Source organism: Moschus berezovskii, chromosome 17 (assembly GCF_049115385.1).
Source record: "Moschus berezovskii isolate FMDL1 chromosome 17, NW_MosBer_1.0, whole genome shotgun sequence".
NCBI classification, from domain to species: domain Eukaryota; kingdom Metazoa; phylum Chordata; class Mammalia; order Artiodactyla; family Moschidae; genus Moschus; species Moschus berezovskii.
In genome coordinates this window covers 19,993,425-20,013,789 of record NC_142476.1, presented here as the reverse complement: position 1 = coordinate 20,013,789, position 20,365 = coordinate 19,993,425, and the positions used below count along the sequence as shown (strand labels likewise).

The following is a 20,365-nucleotide window of genomic DNA, read 5'->3' as shown; positions in this document are numbered from 1 at the left end:
CCAGTCACCTAAATTTGAGCAACATCGTTTGTAAACAAAACTGGATGGGAATGAGCCATCTCTTTTATCCCCTCAATGGACTGAGTGAGTAGTCTTAGGGTTACCCCGTTAAGAAAAGCATTGTGATTTTGATCTTAACACCAACTTCTACATTTACTTGCCTATCTGTACCAGGTACCAACGAGTAGAACTGAGATAAGAAATTAAACATAAAAAACAGGAGAATCATCACAGTCTGATGGACAAAAAAAGGAAAGCTATTTTTCAGAGTTTGTTGGATTTTAACACATCTAATAGTTCTAAGGACTGTATATATGACAGATTCCTAGCTATGCTCTGTAGCCTTAAGAATTATAGTGGTGACTACTTGTAGATACTGTGCTTATCATTGCTACCTTAAATTTAAGAAGGATTGTACATTCAGTTATATAAAAAGACCTAACATATAAAATTATGGAAGTTTCTTTAAATGTAGGACAATATTTGATTTATGAACTTGAGACAGTCAATTATGCTACAGAATTTAAAGTGACTTTACATAATCAGATGGATAACAATTTGCTCTTAGGGAGTTCTAAAAGAAATCCACCCTACTCATTCTAGAAAGAGGTATACCTAGCTTAAAATATAAAAGCTGTCAAAATTTTGATTTTACAACTTGATAACTGCTTTTTAAAATACCAGAAAACAGTAACTCATTAATTAGAGATGAGAAAGGAGAAAAAAAATACTGATGTCTATGATAATCTAAGCAGCCAGAAATAGAGGGATTTAGATAAACTTAACATGTATACAATCACACATCAGAGGATAACATAAGGACACATTAATACCCTGGCAGAAATGCAAGACATATTCTTACTGATACCGACTTGGATGATATACCTATTATCTTAAAGAACCAGCATGAATATAATTCATGTTTTTAAATTCTGTACTTATTTTATATTGAAAACTTGGGAATAATATCTCTTGCTGCATTCAATTTGCTAGACTTGACTCTACGGGGAGTTTCTTCCTCTTAGAACATTCTGGGTAGGAGGCCTGACATAATAAACTATAATCCCATTGTTAATATGGAGTTCGGGATTTGTAAACTATGCTCTTTTGCTCTGTTCTCAAAGAGAAAGACATATGCATGACAACAGAGTAATAATGATACTTAAATTTTGTTTACAATATTTTATTTTACATTCATTTAAAGCATAAATGCATTTATATTCTCTTAAATCCATGAGCTGATTTCCAGTTCGAACTTCATAACTGAGTATAAATTCTAATGGTGACTAGTGAGGGTTTATCTGACAATAAGAACCCAAGGTCATTTCATATTAAAAGTATACATATACAAAAGCTACATATTAAAGTACTTCTCTACTACTTGTACTTTTGAAAATAGCAACTCAACTTGAGACAGTTGTACTGAGAAGCAAATACTAATTGGAAATCACACACAGTGTTCTACCAGTGTACTAATTTTCATAACAGATTTAATTTACATTCTAGAAATGACCAAAGCAACTGAACACATGAATTTAGAAATGAAAACTTAAATAAACCAAGGATTAGATCTTCTATATTCTTAACAAGAAGTCACATTAAGAGTAACTCTGACAATATTACAACCCTCTACACACTCATTTGTTCAGCAAAATATACTCCAAAACATACCACTTAGTTGCCCCCATGTCTGGCTCCATTATCTAACTGTCCCCTCTTCTGGCCCTATTTTTTTTTTTTTTTGGTCTTCCACTTTATTTTCCCTTGCTCAATGGACTTCGCCTTGTCACTAATAATGTTGCATTTCCAGAATTACATGCCCCAAACCAAAACTACTTTCTATAGGAACTTTAGTTTACTCAGACACTTTGGATTTTCCTCAACTCACCTAGGTTCTGAGTCACCTAGGTAAGTTTATTACTAACTCGTGTATGCTTATCCCATACCAACTACTTTGCGAAGTCTTAAGGTTCAGACCATACTGCAGACTTCTGCAGCCTGGCTAAGGATCTCAATCACGTCCTGAGAATAAGTGGGCCTGGATATCAGCGCCCTTAATCTGCAGGATGCCTGGGCCGTATGTGGAAGAGCTAGAGCTCCCTGGCAGACTCCTCTGGACAGACAGCAGCCTCATCTGTCTGTCTCAGTGTGTCATGAATAATTGCACCATTTTCTCTGTATGCCATGATGTGAACAAGGTTGGAAAGTACTTTCCTATGGAATACAAATTACCACCAGCATTACTACAATGCTGAGTACAGAGGAAGTGCTCAGGAAATACGACTGATTTATTTTCTCCATGGAGCTTCATTCTATTATTCTTCCCCAAGCTACAAGAGTCACACCTGACTGACTTCTTTATCATTTTTACATTCCCAGTGACGTCACTCAACAGCATATTTTGGTGAAAAGGTGGAATTCTTAAGCTCTGTACTGTGGCTGATTAACTAGTCAAACTCCAGTGAGACACCAACTGAAGACTTAATTAATAGACTGAATCCACCTTCAGATGCATCCCCAACTAGGCTTCCGGAAGTCAACCTAGCAAGGCAGCAGTGCTGAGCAACTACTTTAAGAATCTATGATCTCAGAGCTGCTTTAGTTACAACTTGGACCTGGGAGGAGGATGGTCCATTCTTTTTTCAGTTTATTAAGAACAAGGTCCCTCATATATATATATATATATATGAATTAGTGCAGAAACGACTTGGGAAGTTCTTACTACAAAACTTTAAATTTCTCCATTTTCATCGTTAAATACTACAGGTATGAGAATTTCGCTATGCTTTAAAAAATGTTCAACTTGATAAAAATTCTAGGCAAAAGAAACACACAAAATGTGAATGCTAATATTAATGACCTGAAAACCCTAATTTGTATGCTAACGATGGATCAAATTTCTTCAATAAACAGATTTTTATGACCCAAACTATATCCCACATCACAGGCTGAACAAAGAAAGCAAGACTGTGAGACAGTATGACAGCACATCTGTTCCTAGTTAGCAACTCCATTTCCTTACGTGAAGTACTGTCTCTGTCACTTTTAAGTGACAATTCACTAAAGGTATCAAAAAGTAAATAAATCAAAATCATCTAAGCACTCATTATGAATTAACAAGTAAATATAGAATATTTTTCAAATCTCTAAAAAAAAGGAAAAAGAAATTAAATTTCTTTCTCCTCCTTAAGATGTAAAAGGCTTAGGTCTATCTGAACCATTTTTTTAAACTAAACTTGTGACCTTTGGGCTTCCCAGGTGGCTCAGCTGCAATGTGGGAGACCTGGGTTTGATCCCTGGGTTGGGAAGATCCCCGGAGAAGGAAACGGCTACCCACTCCAGTATTCTAGCCTGGAGAATGGACTGTATATAGTCCATGGCGTGGCAAAGGCTCACACACGACTGAGCAACTTTCACTTTTTAGGGCAAGAGGTCAGTTTTCAAAATTTAGTGGGGGAAAAAAAACTTGAGAGAACCCTGGAAGAGGGAAATTAAGTATTTCCCAAGGAAAGGAGAAAATCATTTTCAGTCAAATTTCTAAATTTCATTTGAAAGTTACAATGAAACAACATGGCTTCTACACTGTCAGATGATACTGTATAATCTTTATAATATAAACTTTTAAAGTTTTGTTTGGGAATTAACATAAAAATATAACTCATTAGGATCCTGTGTTATCATGACATTTCATTTTCTAACCAATGTTCTTCTATATTATCCAACCAAGAAAAAAAAAATGTATATATTTAGAGCTTTGACTAGCAAGACAGTAACTTTAGGAGTATTTGAAATATGCTGTTTCCCAAGTCTGGACATGGTGTTTAGACTTTTTTTTCTTAGATAGAAAGGATATCATAAATCTGCTTTCAGTGTGTTTAAAAAGTTATTTTTAAAATCTTTAGGACTACAAAAACAAAAGCACCAACATTACAGTGACAAGCTATTTTTAGGTCTAGGTAATGAAAATTTGGGGGATATTTTCCCCTGCTTCTTACTGTAAAATGTCTTAAAGTAAGCATGTACTTAGTATTGTTAGGAAATATTATTTTTTCAAAAATCTCTTTTTTGAAATAACAGTTACATTTAGAAACTCCAGGGATGTGAGGTCTTTCTTATCAATAAGAGATTAATTTTAAACTCAAACCATTCAAGAACATGCATTTCTTTCCACCTCCTGTAAACCTTGTCAACAATTCCTATTAAAAAAGGTATAAAACATATCAACAGCAGTGGAGCAGTGACTGGTGCATCTGGGCAACAGCTGAAAGTCAAAACCATACATTCTCTTTTGAATCTTCCCACCTTCCTTGCTACAAGTTTAAACTCCACCCCCAAATGCTGGGAACTGGGAATCATTACCTATCTAAAGCACGTGCATCGGAGGGCTGACAATTACACTTCTGGGCCTCCATTCTTGTGATATCATCTATAACGGAAGAAACTCTAGTACAAACAGGTACCTTTCAGAGGAAAAATGTGAATCTATCTCCACCTCCTTTTGATCATTCAAGTTCTAAGCATTATGTAAGGATCATTACAACCCTTACATCTTAATCAAAGGCTGAATCTCCCCCACCCCCTTATCACTTTAGGGACCATTCTAGCTTTTTCTTTTTTTAAGTAGGAGATAAAATTAGAATGAAGACAATTTCTAAACTTGCAACATCATTTCTCCTAAAAAGGAATGAATATATAAACTACTGGGAGAGAAGGTAACATTTAACCGTAGGCATAACTCATTTGAACATAGTTCTGTCATGGAAAAAAAACACTAAAAATTAAATTTGACTTCTTGATAAAATTAGAGAAAAAAATGTTATGCTGTTCATCCTAATATAGCACAATATTTTAGTTTGGGAGCATTTTTTTTTTAACCACTAATGACTATGAAATGAATACATTTAAGAGGAAACCTAAAAGAAGCATGTCGAATATTGTATACTATGCTTCTGCTCCTATATACTTTAAAGAGTAAATGTTTTGCACTATCATTGCTATTTTTTGAAAACAGCTAATAAATGTTTTATTTTACATGAAAAAAATACAACCAGAATAAAATTCCTTTCTTAATTATTGCTTAATAAGGAATGTTTATTTTATGACTATAAAGATTCATCTTAGGATAATTTCTAAAAGCGCTACAGATTAGGAAAAATATGGCACATGCTACAAACAGGGGTATTTCCCTATTAAAACAAATATGTGAAGACTGTAACTGGTCTTACTGTTAACTAATTTGTTAACTAGAAAATTTAGATACTCAAAGCTGAAACAGATTATATAAATTGTAGAAATACCATTCTTGGTAAGTATTTTAAGAGGATTAAATTAAAGCAGCATTTATAATATCCCATTTGGGGATTCCTGAAGAATGTCACTGAAGTCATAACATAGCTAGGACTAAAATTAACATAATAAAGTGACAGATTACACAAGTAAAGGCAGACATTCCTATTTGGTCTAAGTGTGATTTTTCCCCTTCCAAATAAGAGAGAAAGAAGGGAAAACAGCTTATTTATTTAACTATTTACTGTTAAAACAACATTTACTTAAATATTTATTTACTATTTAAATGATTGGTACTTAGTTAACAACATGAGCAGATGGGAAGTAAAATGGGAAATATGTATTTAAGCTAGGAAATGAACTTAATATACTTCTTTGATTTTAAGAATTACAACACAAAGTTAATTTAATAGTGGAGCTCACTAGTGACACAAGAGTCAATATTTCTCTAGGTCACTGTAATAGTCAAGTATGAGCAAGATAAAGCATTTAACAAATCAAAGTTAAATCAGAATCTGTATGTAAAATGTCTTGAATAAAAAGTTCTATATAAATTAAAACATGTTAATATCAAAACACTGAAGTGGCCACAGGAGTAATATCACATAAAGGTTTACCATAAATAAAGATTAAAAAGAAGAAGAAAAAACTAAAAACATTTGCCTGCTAAGGCAAGTACTTCTGGATTACAGATGTTAAAATAAGAACTGCAGTTATGTACTTTACCCACACCAAGACTCGGGTACAGGGGACATTACTATACGATTATAAGACACACTTTTGAGCATTATATAAATACATGGGCACATGAGGCAAAAATGGTACTTTTTAACTCTCCCTAAAGTAACTATGTCAGACACAAATACCTTTAAGTTGCTTTACTTTATGTAACAAAAACAAAATCAAACAAAAAACACAAGACAAAACCAAAAAAGTTACTCAAAGTAAAAATTTCATAGTCAAAATAAATAAATAAAAAACAGACATAAACATACTAACAGAGTGCTTTCAAAATCTTAAGAACATGAATCTTTCCATACAAATTGCTGCACTAGTGTAATTTATTTAAGGATTACTTTTTAAATGAACATAACAATATAATAACACTGAATATCCTCAGGAGAGAGGATGTTTGATTATTTCTAGAAATATTGCATTCTTTTAATATTTATAAGCTGAAATAATGTCTTCATATATAGCTCAACTCTCTAGGTAAATCTTGCTATTGTCTTTCTCTTGAATGCAGCTTTTCATAATCCCAGTATCCAACCCAGTCATAAGATTTGATGGATCCTACCACTTAAAGTAGTACTGTAGAACAGTATCAAATCTTTTCTCTGTAATCCAGACTTCCTAGGCGATTCTCTTCAGAAAATGCTTTCACTGTGATGATTTCTTATATGAGTATAGGATGAGTATACTAACCTTTAAGAAAATAAATACTGGAAAATGGGGCTAACTTCTATCGGCTACCACCATGGAGGGGAACAGGCTTTAACATCAGTCAAAGGAATACCTACTCAAAAAACTATGTTAGAACTATAAGTCACAATTCTAAATAAATGAGACAGTTGTTGAAAATAATTTTTAATAAAAACTTTAAATTGTCTGTTGCAAAGAGCTATTATTGAACATTATAAACTAATTCAACTTTTGTTCTGACTCATTCAGAAACTTAGTTCTACAATTACAGATGTGCTAAATGCATGTCCAGCACTCTGCCTGTACAGAATCCAGTATTTCTATTTGTGGAACGACTGTGCTGTGCTGTACAAGCCAAAGGGAAGGCTGACATTATCCTTCTGGCACCCTGCTGTACATTTTCAATCACACTGGGTGCGTAATCCTTACTTTAATTCAAACTGCAAAGTCTTAATCAATCTTTAACTATATTATTCCCATATCCGAATGATACTTGCATATTCTTTGAGTTAAATATGTTCTCTATGTTTGAATACTTGGAACTGTTTTTAAAGATGTATGTTTCACTGGGGCCCAACTCTCTTCTAGTAGTTAACTTAGAAAAAAAAGCTATGGATACTCAACACAGAGGGCTCAGCCAAGAAGAAACAAATTGTAGACCAAACTTAAACCACACTGTCAGTCCTGTAGACAGTTCATCTTAAAAGGAAAACAACACTGAAGTGCAACATACAATTTGCCCTTAAGTAACTGAGAGGCCCTTGGACTGCAAGGAGATCCAACCAGTCCATTCTAAAGGAGATCAATCCTGGGTGTTCATTGGAAGGACTGATGCTAAAGCTGAAACTCCAATACTTTGGCCACCTCATGTGAGGAGTTGACTCACTGGAAAAGAGTCTGATGCTAGGAAGGATTGGGGGTGGGAGGAGACGGGGACGACAAAGAATGAGATGGCTGGATGGCATCACCGACTCGATGGACATGAGTTTGAGTGAACTCCGGGAGTTGGTGATGGACAGGGAGGCCTGGCGTGCTGTGATTCATGGGGTCGCAAAGAGTTGGACATGACTGAGCGACTGAACTGAACTGAATTCAAACACAAGAAAATCCAAGTTTATAGTGCTTCCAATTTGTCCATGGGTATTCACAGTACAAAAAGTTTTCTGCCATACAATTCAACCAAGCATTCTTGCAAATAATTGCATTTAAAACTGCACATGTATATATATATCTATATATTAAGTCTCTCTTTTGTATAAATAGATATATTTAAAGTCAGGTTTTGTAGCATTCAGTGGCACATCTCTTAAGTAACTTATGGTACACTGAGAGTTAAGCATATCAGGAATATTTTCAGTACCTGACAATTATCAACTGCAGAGTAATCAGGGGAACCAGAAACACAGCAGTTTATGTTTGTGATAAAGAGTTATTGACTGATACAGTAAGAATGAACCCAACTGCAGGAATACTGAAGCAGAGGCACCCAGAGATCATCTGACGTGTTCAAGCCTGTCATCACCATAATTCATTTAGTGCTGGGAAGGCATCACATGCTGTTCAGGACCCAAAATGCACACAGGTTCAGTATATCACATCCACAAGTACAAACCAGAGTTCATAGTCACCAACACTGTATGGTACACACAAGACCCCTTTCTTGATCCACTTCTAAAGGAAGGGGAGAACTATGGTAGTCACCTTTCATGACAAATTAAATAATTATGAACAACAATAACTGCTTATCTTTAATATACCTTGCACTGCTAGAAGCTGCTCCTCTGTGGTCCAACGGGCATTAATTTTCTGATTTGACTACAAAATTAAAGAGAAGTTTCCTAATGAGGATATGAAGACAGACATTTTTCCAAAGTGCTTATTTTTTAAAACTTTTCACCAAATCATAGATAAGAGGTTACTAAAACTCTGAATTATGAGGATTTCATTTTTATAAGACTTAAAAAATATATTTTGAATTACCTTTTACCAACACAAAAAAATAATGAAAGGGAAATGTACCAATTTGGGAGAAAGAAAAACATTCGCACTTACACCCTAGTCAGAGATATCAAAACTGAGAAAATCTATTAATCACTCATTTTCCAACTATAATGTTCCTATGATACACTGCACATGTTAATTTTAGCCTAGTTTTAACATTTAAGAGACTTTGTTTTCCTTATAGAAGGATCGGTGACTCTCAAATTTCTTTTCTTCATATTTAGACTAAACCTATTCTTACTCCATCAAAAATAGTGTTGTATAAATTAATGTAAAACTGTAGATAAGGCCTATACCCTAAATTAATATTTCTTTAAATTTCTAAAGTAGAGAGTGACTGAGTGTAAGAACAGATTTTCCCCCCAACACTTCCTACATTCATCCCAGTATTTCTGTTTAAAAAATTTCTCAGTTTAAGATTTTGACTATGGCAGTATTACAGTATTAAACATCTAACCAAATTTCACTAGTGTACACCCACTTCTTAGTAATCAAGAACCTTCGGCAGCAGATGGAGGGACAGAAATAAGCATTCCAGCCTACAGAGGTTTATAGTAGAAACTGCCCAGATAAAATGGCCAATGTAATACACACACATGCTGGGCAAAATAGAAAGTAGGGTTTCCTCTAAGAAGGGGTGTTGAGGTCGTATCTCAGTTGTAGTCTTAGCAATAAGAATCTCCACAGTACACAGAGATTTTGGGTAATATCAACTTTCTCACCACGAGTGAAGACATATAAGCAAGCATTTGGAAGAAAGAATGAAACATAAATTCAAAAAAAGTTATGAAAGAAGAAAGAAAAAAGTAAAAAAAAAAAAAAAGAAAAAGAAAACCTTGAGTAAAGGAGGAAAAAATAAAAAATACAAAGCACTGGGTTCCAAATGATAAGATTTAAAAAAGGACAGTAAGGCAGGCCAGGCAATGTGGACAAGCCTCCAGGTTAGGATACTTGTGAGGAGGCAAAGGACTATAACAGGAAACAGGCAAAGAGAAAGAGGGGAAACAGGACATACAGGAGTAGTAAGGGAGAACCAAGGCTAAAAGAGTGCAAAGAAAAAAGAGAGAAGACAGGGAAAACCAGCAATTTTAAACATATGGTCTCCCAAGAGGAATAGTAAGGATGGAGTAGGAGGTAACATCTGAGTTAATATCCAGGCAATGTGATGCTACCTTGGCTGGGAAAGGTAGACAGAAGAGGTCCTTAGTACCCAAGGATAACTGGTTTTGGAACCTATTTAAAACAGGTCCAAATATGTCAGGGTAAATGGTTAAAAAAATAAAAGGCTGAATGTAACTTAATCTGAAATATGAAACTAAAACTTAGGAAAATTAGTTCATTAAAAGATAGTTACTGGTTCCGCTTACAAGCTTTAATTTTATTTCTTGGCGTACCTTTTCTGATTATACAGCGGTATAACACTCTCTAGCTTTGAAATTTACAACATGAGCGCAGAATATAGGTCATTTTTGTTTTGAAGATGTCAACGATTTTCTCAAATTTCTCTTCTCTTTACTGTTACTAAAAATATTCTCCTTTTAAATGCCTGAGTCACTATCCTTTTTTTCCCATCATTAATTCTGTTACATACCCATCTGTCAACAATTTTGCAAGTGACTAAAGCCATTCTGTACCTTCACAGGCTTCACCAAGTTTCACATCTTTTGCAAGGCTTACTTACAATTTCGTTTTGTATTTGCACTGTATTAGCAAGAGAATAACAGGAAGATGCTGCTGTCATGGATGGAAAGGATAACAGCTAGAGTTAATTAGGAAGAATTAGTGAGGAGAGCCTAACTTTATAAGTGCTCAATTCACTAGTGAGTAGTTTCTTGTTTGGCAACCTTTGCTTCTCCATCTATCCCTTAGATTAATGAGCATTTGGATACTGAACATCTCTTGTGATACTACACTGCAAGTGGGTCTTAGGATTAAAGTTAGCATATATGTGGAATATATATAAGGACATATGTAACTTGGTGGCTCTAGTAAAGAATCAACCCACCAATGCAGGAGATGCAGGTTCGATTCCTGGGTCAGGAAGATCCCCTGGAGAAGGAAATGGCAACCCGTCCAATATTCTTGCCTAGGAAATCCCACGGACAGAGGAGACTAGCAGGCCACAGTCTACGGAGTCACAGACTTGGATGTGACTTAGTGACTAAATGACAACAACAATAACAAAAACATCAAACATAGTGCCTGAGCAAACATAAATTAAAGTTGCTCAATCAATGTTTGTTAAACCTGAAAGGCAGAAAATGGAGGAAAAGATATCATTAATGAGAAGGGAACAAAAAGTAAATGAGAAATAGCAAGCCCTATGAAGACTTACTTTGGCTGACAAGCAAATCAAGAGGTGGGGTAAACACAAGGAACTATTACTGAAAACAGTAGACTGGGGATTCAAAGATGAGAGCGAGAAGTCAAAATGATTACAGTGGGGGAAAAAGGAAAGTTGAAGGGACTGGAGTCAGAGATGGATTTAAGAACATAGGTTCCTAAAAGGCAAAAATGAGGAGAAGGCATATCATGTTCAGGGAACAAGAGGATTTTTGTTAGGAAGCAGTGACAAATAAGCCTGGAAGGTTGGTGTCACTTAACTAAACCAAAATATGGGGAGGTCCAGTTCTGCAAGGGCTGAAAACATCAAAGCTGACAAATTCATACTAGATTTAATACGCAATCTGGGGGAAGCAGGGAGCAAAGAGAGAAGGGTAGGATTATGAGCAGAATAAGACTTTTAAACCTAGAAAGCTGGGAGAAGGTTGATGCTTTTAAGGACTTAGGATCTGGGAGATGTGGGAAGGCAAGGCTAAGAGGAGGAATTTAACTTGGGATATACTGAAAATAAGGTATTAGGCAGGAGGCTAAAAGATTCATCTATTCAAATACATTTTTTTAAGGTGTTTGGAAAATGCTTATGAGGGAAAACAATGGAATCAGCTTACTCAGATGAGAGGTTCTAAAATCAGACTCTGAATTTTTTAAAGTTTTTTTTTCTTCCAAAATTACTCTTAAAATGTTCTTACAAAGGTAGCCATGGAGATAGGCAGTCTCGCAGAAAGTCCACGCTGGCAGTTATTCCTCCAGTACTGGAAAGGGCCACTAGTTTCTTAGTTATACCCCAGATGAAGCCTTTGGCTCGAATTTAGAATAGTAGTAAATGAAAAATATAAATACTTATGTAAATACTAGAACATCGTTCAGTTCAAGGAAATGTTCAGGAGGCATGTGAAAGCTAAAACTGACTAAAGGAATGCTGGATTCACAGTTCCCAGCTTGTAACTACTCACTCTGGGTCATACACTCAATAAATGGAGTTCAGGCAGAATTGCCAGTACTATTGCACTTGCTGTTACTAAACATGCTCTCTTTTATTTGGTTGAATTTATGTCATCTAAAAGTATATATGATATGACTTTAATACAGCAAAGTGATAAGGTTGTATCAGATTTCCAAAATAGAAGAGAAATGCATCCTGAGGATAAAAACTTGGAGAATGTCTTTATTTACATACAGTAAGAAAAATTATAGCTGAGAAGGGAAAATAATAGTTATAAACATAAAAGTTAAAGTAAGAAGGAGGTCATTATTATGTGAAAGGCTCAGAAATAGGCAAGGGATATGAGTTACAGCTGTGGAATTTGGTCATTAAGACCAACGTTAACGTTTAAGAAGACGCTTCAGTGGAAAAATGCAGAGGAGGACTTGAAACCGTATGGAATTAAACAGTGTATGTGCTACAAAATGGAAACAGTGGGAGAGAGGAAAGGCTGTAGGAGTAAGAGGGTCAACACTTTAAAAACATATAGGATTCCTTTAAGTTACTGATTTTTATATTTTAGAGCTAAGAAAGTTTGATAGAGATGTGTTTAACTTAAGGAAAGATAACTAGACTACATCCAGGAATCTAAAATTCTGTGGCAGTTATAGCTAGCTATGAGGTATCACTGAAAACATTCTTTTTCTTAAAAATAATAGAACAGCAATGTGAAACAATCCAGAATATAATAGCGACAATAATGTAAAAGACCCCAAAGAGCCGTCTAGAACAATCTATGGCATCCTTAGCGAGTTCAGCATCTTTACTGCATCCTTCCCTGGCTAAATTTTTTCACGTCTTTCCCATTTTTGTCAGTAGTAGTTTCATACTACCTCTGACTTGGAAGAGTTAAAAAAGGTTACCAGGCTACCCAATGTTGAAAATTCAACCCAACATCCATAGAGAAAGGATGTCACACACCTATGCATGAAAATATCCATAGATTTGGAAACTTCTAGCTTCAAAAAGCACCCCTTTCTCAGATTCTTCCTTCTGGATTCACGGATCTCCTTGTCCCTTACCTAAACTCCACCCAAAACAAATCAAAGCATAATCAAACGAACCACCACTCCTTGCAACACCCTCACATACTTTCAAGGAGAATCATAAATGTCTACTTTGCAAACGTTCTCTAGGTTTCCCACTTGCTCCCCATTCCTACAACTAATACCTGACACCACCCAATACCTCTTTACTACTTATTTTATCTCTCGCATACCTGGTATTTCAGCAGCTCTAAAGTTTCTAATTTATCTTGGATAACATGGCCAGGATAACTTTCCCAAAACACAAATTTCTCATTACATCCTTCCTAAATTGAAAAAACTGTAGGATCTTTTCATTTGCCTTAATTTAAAAGGCAAACTTCTCTTCTTAGCTTTCACAAAAGCTATTCCTAGCTTTCACAGTGCTCTTGCCCACTGATTTATAAAACAAAGAAGTCCCTGTTAAATTCAACGTTATTAACACCTCTCATACACCCTGTGCACTCCTCTGCAACCAAGTTCGCCTTCCCAAGTAGACAACATGCTTCCTCAGAAAACAGTTTTTATACTTCTACTGAACTCTCAGGGGTGATTAGCACAATAACGAGCACATAATGCATGCTTAGGGAATATCCAGTGTTTTTAATTTTCCCCTCCGGATTTATATTTTGAATGCACTGCTCAACATCAAACCACTGTTCACATTATTCCTTCCATCTGCCCTTTTAGTATATGCAAAAATCCTACTCACCCTTCAGCTGAAACTTCCCCCTCTAGGAAACTTCAGCTGAAACATCCCCCTTTAGGAAATGCTCTCTGATTACCCTACTTGAACAACAGCCATTTGTTTTATTAATATTTTCCCTTATAAATCTATAAATTTAATCAGTTTGTCTTCTAACATCTAGATTATAAATTCTTTTTTAAGAAGTAAATGGAAAAATCTATCCTTCGTCTTTCTTAGGTGTTGCCTCTGCTCCCCTCACACAGTGCCTAATGCAGTGCCTTATAACAAACAAGTGATCCACAAATACTTAGGTAAGTGAATTAACTTTCTTCACCAATTTTCCCTAAATGGAAATAACAAATACAACCAAATGAATAAGTAAAGCATCTCAGTAACTGTTTAGTTCCAGTTGAGTTACATCATTTAGAAGCTTGTTCCTTAAAAGGTTAATAAAATTATTTTATTAGGTATTAGGGAGAACTTTTTAAAGTTAGGTATCAGCTAACCTAAAGGTAAGAGGATAGGGCACATGATTTTTCAAGGTTTTTACTATAATTGTTAATCTAGTGTTTTGAAATGTATCTATTCAGGTTGTTCTCCCCTATAAAGCAATAGGAACACTATGATACGTACAAATATATCCTGGGCATTTTCCAGATGATAAAACATATATACATTTTTCAAGTGCATGTCAGTCCAAAATCAACCTCAAAGTTATATACAGACTTCAATGTATGGACCGCAGTGCATTAAGATTTTGGTTGTTTCATTTTGATCATTATTTTTACAATAAACCAAGAGATGTAATAAATGGTAACTTCTAACCAATAACTACATTTATATGTGGGAATCTAACATACACTTTTACTATTATATGAAAACTTCCAAAAGACGCAGCATCACATTATTCCAGGACTCCAACTGGACTCTTAAGAATCTAAAACACATGTGTGATCTTGATCAAGTCAGTTATTCTCTCTGAGGCCCAGCTCCCTCATGCAAAATAATAGTATTTACTTCTTCTACTTCTTTGGACTTAAGTGAGCATGAAAAGAGGCAGTATATAGGAAAGTTACAAATGCTATTATACCTTCACATCTTACTTTATATAATGTTAATGAATGAGACTATTCTGCAAATTTCTGAAAACTTTGAGATTAGAATTTTATTTCCTTGAAAATTTGGTAGACTTTTTCTATAAAGTTGTCTTGGCCTGCTGTTTTCTTATGAGAAAAATGTTTCACTGTTTGTTCAATTATTTAATGGTTACACATTATTCAGTTTTTGTTCTTTTTAAGAAAATTTTGGTAAACCATATATTCCTAGGAATTTCTAAGTTTTGTGTAAATTTTCAAACTTATTGGCATAAAGTTCTTCAAGTTATTCCAATAAGGTTTTCAATATCTGCTATATTCTTTAATTTTTAAATTATAAAGTCATAGTAATATGCAAGTATTTTAGGTTTTTTGCTTTTATGCATTTTCTAATGGTTGGATACCATCACCAACTCAATGGCCATGAGTCTGAGCAAACTCAGGGAGATAGTGAAGGACAGGGAAGCCTGGTGTGATGCAGTTCACAGGGTCGAAAAGAGCTGGACACAGCTTAATGACTGAACAACAACAATGTGTAATTAATTAAATATTAAATCAATTTCAATACAAAATTTAAAATAAAATTTTTGATGTAGTAATTTAACATAAAATAGCAGTACTCTTTGTATTACACTATCTTTATTTAAATATCACTAGACTGTCAGTTTACCTCTGGGTTTGCAATGAGATATTAGTTTACATATATTTCATTCTTTTCCACTGCCTAACCTTCTTGAAAGAGACTATTCAAAACAAACAAAAACAACTTCCTTCATAATGATTCTTCCTTTCTAGAAGATTGTAGAGAGTAAGATGGCATATGAAGTACTACTTTCTTCCCAATCCCCCCCACCCCGCCCACACATAATTCATTTGTAGATATTTCAGTCAATCTGCTATCTAGAGGGGAAAAAAATCCCATTAGGACCAAATAGGATTATGTGACTATTACAAACATAGAAAAGTAAGGCCAGGATATGAAGAATAACATAGGAATCTTAAAAAAAAGAGAAAGAGAAAAGATTTTATAATAGAAGCTTCTGTAAAAAGATATGATTGGACAATAAGCATTTAAGTACACCCTTAGACATCACCAATATAAAAAAACACATTAAGTTTTAGCAGAAGTACAAGTAAGATGTGAGAAAATGGCCAATCTATATCTCGTATTTGGATTTCATATTTTCCAGGATAAGTCCACACACTAAAATCCTAACTGGAAATCTGAGCCAATAAACAGATATCCAAAACTAAAGTAAAATTTTGTTAAAACTGTTAAAATTAGCTCCCTGTGATCTTTTTCTTCCTGTTACCGATTTACACAGGTAGGAAACAGCTTTGAACAAACACTGCTATAGACCCCAAAATGCACTTCTTCATCAATGACCTTCTAGTTTCACATGCACTGGGCCTACTACTACAGCTATTTTCTGTGCTTGATAGTAAGTGCTAAAGACAGTAATGGAATGATTTAACTTAAATCATTAGCCACGTCTCCAGAGACTACCTATCTAAATAACAAAATAGAGACATAATAAATTATCTATATAATAAAACCTTCAAAGCGCACATGTAACCAAAATATAGCAGTTGAACACTGAATAACCTAAAGAACAAGGTTTCACCATACTCAGTCACATATACTCTTCAATAACATACCTCAGGAGGTTTGAATTCTTCAATTCCACCTTCCATTTTCTGTTTAAGTGCACTGTTTACTTGCTTAGCATTCTGAACCTTCAACAAAATAACCAAAAACATGAATCAGATTATGTACTTAGGTGAATTTTTGAGTATTAAGTGAAAAGGATATATATTAAAACCCTGTTACTCCAGGGGGATAGAACACTTATCACACTTAGGGTGGAATACACCACTCACTCAAGCAGCATACACATCAACTATTATACATATCTAATAGACCAAATGACACAGTTCCTAAAAAATCATTTAATTCTCACAACTACTCTGTGAAGTAAGTACAATCAGTTCTGTTAAAACCTGACATGTGCATCCTCAAAAGCCACAGTACTATGCAAACTGCACAGGGAAAACCACAGGGCTTATGGGGAAAAAAAGCTTGAGACACAACACTCAAAAACTTCATCAATGACACACAGCACAGTTCTAAACAGTAGAGAAATTCACAAGTGATACAATAAAGATGGTGGTTTACCTTAAAAGGTTGCTTACCTAAGTGGGTGTCAAAATAACTACAACTTGTGAATTGTTGGAAGTGGTAGAAGAGTTATTTGAAATCAGATGAAAAGTTTTAACACCAGACGGGGGTGTGTATGGCAAATAACACAGTAGATGCCCACACAGTTCACATTTGAACTGGTACAGTTTTTCACTGACAAAAATCACATGTAAGCAAATGCAAAACTCACATTATGTTCAAATTGTCCCCATGTATATCAATGATGTTGGAACAGATTCATGCTTTCAAAACAAGCACTAGAGCAAAACTGGACTTCGATTTAATCAGTAGAACTAAAGGCGTGGTAGTGGTACACAAATACCATGGGTCAAAGAAATAACTTGGAAACAAAATTAAGACATCTTTGTAAACAATTGATTGTGCAGAATTAGGGAGAAGGAGGAATCAAGGATAACTCTTTCATCACTGGCTTGAGTAACTGAGTATACGTGGTGTTATTCAACCAGACAGGGAGTGCAAAAAGGGGAACAGATTACTTGTGGACATGGAAGAAATCAGTCTGGACACTGCTTATGACATGTTTGGGATAATAAATGGTAGAATTTGTAGATCTAAGAATGCAAATCTTCACTATGTTACACATCAAATGAATATCCAAGAAAGGAACTTAAAGCTTTAAAAAAGTTCTTTCACAAGAATCAACAAAGGACTTTCCTGGTGGCCCAGTGGCTAAAAATCCACAGAGGACACAGGTTCAATCTCTGGTGCAGGAAGATTCCATGTGCCATAGAGCAACTAAGCCTGTGAGCCACAACTACTGAAGCCTGTGCTTGGCAAGGAGAGAAATCACTGCAATAAGTCCGCGCGCCAGAACAAAGAGTAGCCCCTGCTCACAGCAACCAGAGAAAGCCCTCATGCAGCCCAGAGATGCAGCATCAGTTCAGTTCAGTTCAGTTCAGCCGCTCAGTCGTGTCCGACTCTCTGCGACCCCATGAATCACAGCACGCCAGGCTTCCCTGTCCATCATCAACTCCCGGAGTTCACTCAAACTCATGTTCATTGAGTCGGTGAGATGCAGCATAGCCAAAAATAAATAAATAAACAACTTTAAAAAAAATCAATCAAAATAGCTTATAAGTGAGGTAATAGTGGAGTAGTAGTACTGATGACTCGGAGAAGGCAATGGCACCCCACTCCAGTACTCTTGCCTGGAGCATCCCATGGACGGAGGAGCCTGGTAGGCTATAGTCCATGGGGTCGCTAAGAGTCGGACATGACTGAGCGACTTCTCTTTCACTTTTCACCTTCATGCACTGGAGAAGGAAATGGCAAGCCACTCCAGTATTCTTGCCTGGAGAATCCCAGGGACAGAGGAGCCTGCTGGGCTGCTGTCTATGGGGTCACTCACACAGAGTCGGACACGACTGACGCGACTTAGCAGCAGCAGTACTGATGACTAAGTATGATTTACAGGTGGCTGAGAACATTTTATTCATTATTTTAAAAAATTCTGAGCACTTTAAAAATATCACAGGCAAAGTGTTTTAGAAGTTCTCTAAAGAGAAGGGGTGCTGTGGGTTGGAAGATGGGAGTCTAACACACATTTATGGTTTGACTAAAGGCAAAGTATTCAATCAAATATATACTATATAGACTTGAGAATCCAGCATCATAAGTCAAAAGAAAGGAATTCTAAGAAGGAAGAGGTGGCTTTCAAGAGAGATAAGAACCAAGAACAGGGCACCTGACTGCGTAACTTGTTCATAAACAATCTTAAGACAGCGTATTCAGTGGCAGAACTGGGATGGGATATGGGACAGAAACTAGATTGGGAAGTCTCTGAAAACAAGTGGTAAGAAAGCAGAGGAAGCTAATGTGGTAGATTTTGATATTTATTCTGGAAGTTTGCTGGAGAAGAAAACAGAAATATAAAAGCAGTTTGGGTAAGTAACCAGAGCCAAGGGGTAGAGAAATCTGAATGTTTAGGATAGAGAAAAACCATCTCAGTCCCATACTACCCTGTTGCAAAGTTCTTACATTATATGGAAGTGGTATAATATTAACTCTAACGGTGCATACTGTGATATCTAAACAAGGATGACACTGTAAGCTAAGGATGCATGTTGCAATCCTGAAAGCAACTACAAAAAAAAAAGAGATATAGCTGAAAAATATAAATATGACCATGTTCAGTTCAGTTCAGTCGCTCAGTCGTGTCGACTCTCCGCGACCCCATGAATCACAGCACACGAGGCCTCCCTATCCATCACCAACTCCCAGAGTTCACTCAAACTCATGTCCACAGAGTCGGTGATGCCATCCAGCCATTTCATTCTCTGTCGTCCCCTTCTCCTCCCGTCCCCAACCTTTCCCAGCATCAGAGTCTTTTCCGGTGAGTCAACTCGTCGCATGAGGCGGCCAAATGTTACACCTCTTTAAAATTTTTCAGTGGCTTCCTCACTCATGATGAATTTTAAATTTAACATGCCCTTCCTATAAATTTCTGTCTAGCTCTGCAAATAACCTGCGAAAGGCAAGTAGGAATTAATGAAGCATTTTAAGATGAGTGATCTTGATTACACCAGTATTTTAAAAGAATAACACTGATAAAATGTGTAACAAGGGACTGAGAAGAGGTAGATAGCAAGGAGAATCAACATGAGAGTTACAGTCAGAAAAGAGGTGAAAAGGGACATAACAAGGGTGTAGGGATGAGATTAAAAAGCTGGAGATTGATTTAAAGGAAATTTCAGAGATAAAATAATCTACCACTTGAGTTTTTGTGTGTTGAGAGAGTAATACAGGCAAGGGATGAGTAAAAGATAAACTCAGATATTTCAGCAAACAAGGAACAGAAAAAAAAATCTTTTGGGGGTTAGATGAGATGTCTAACAGGTAGTTGGAAATATAGCTATAGAGTTTAGGAGAAAAGCCACAGTTTAGGAAGTAAATTCAGAAGTCACTGGCAAGGTTGGTTAATTTATACCAAGAAAGCCCAGACTTAAAACAACAACAGAAATAAATAAATAAAGGAAAAGCCAGAGACTGACTGGAGACCTAATAACAACCATTAATGAGGACACGACTAAGCGACTGAACTGAACTGAACTGAATGAGTACGTTATCATGTGCAAGGCACTAATGTTTTAAGCATTTACCCTATATTACCTTGTTTAATTCCTCCCAACCAAAATACCATTATCCTCATTCTAAGACAGAGAAACTGAAGCTGACAGAAGTTACACAGCTCCCCTAGGGTTGTGCAGGAAGTAGACAGTGTAGCTAGTTTTGGAACTTAGGATCACTGCTCTAAAACCTTATCCACTACCTGATTATGCTAATGAAACTTTTAAATACTGCTGC

The 20,365-nt window shown here is 35.7% G+C and overlaps 1 protein-coding gene across 5 annotated transcripts in view; it reads right to left on the bottom strand.

The window, feature by feature from the left end:
* RCOR3 (REST corepressor 3) overlaps positions 1–20,365 on the bottom strand; it is a 53,706-nt gene that overhangs the window by 3,649 nt on the left and 29,692 nt on the right. For 4 of the 5 annotated variants that reach the window (XM_055419026.2, XM_055419022.2, XM_055419024.2 and 1 more), the window contains exons 9-10: positions 16,501–16,578; positions 8,466–8,523 (exon numbers count right to left, since the gene is read on the bottom strand). In XM_055419026.2, the coding sequence (XP_055275001.2) occupies positions 8,466–8,523; positions 16,501–16,578 (136 nt within the window). The remainder of the gene's footprint in view (positions 1–8,465; positions 8,524–16,500; positions 16,579–20,365) is intronic. The other variant, XM_055419025.2, reaches the window with a different exon arrangement.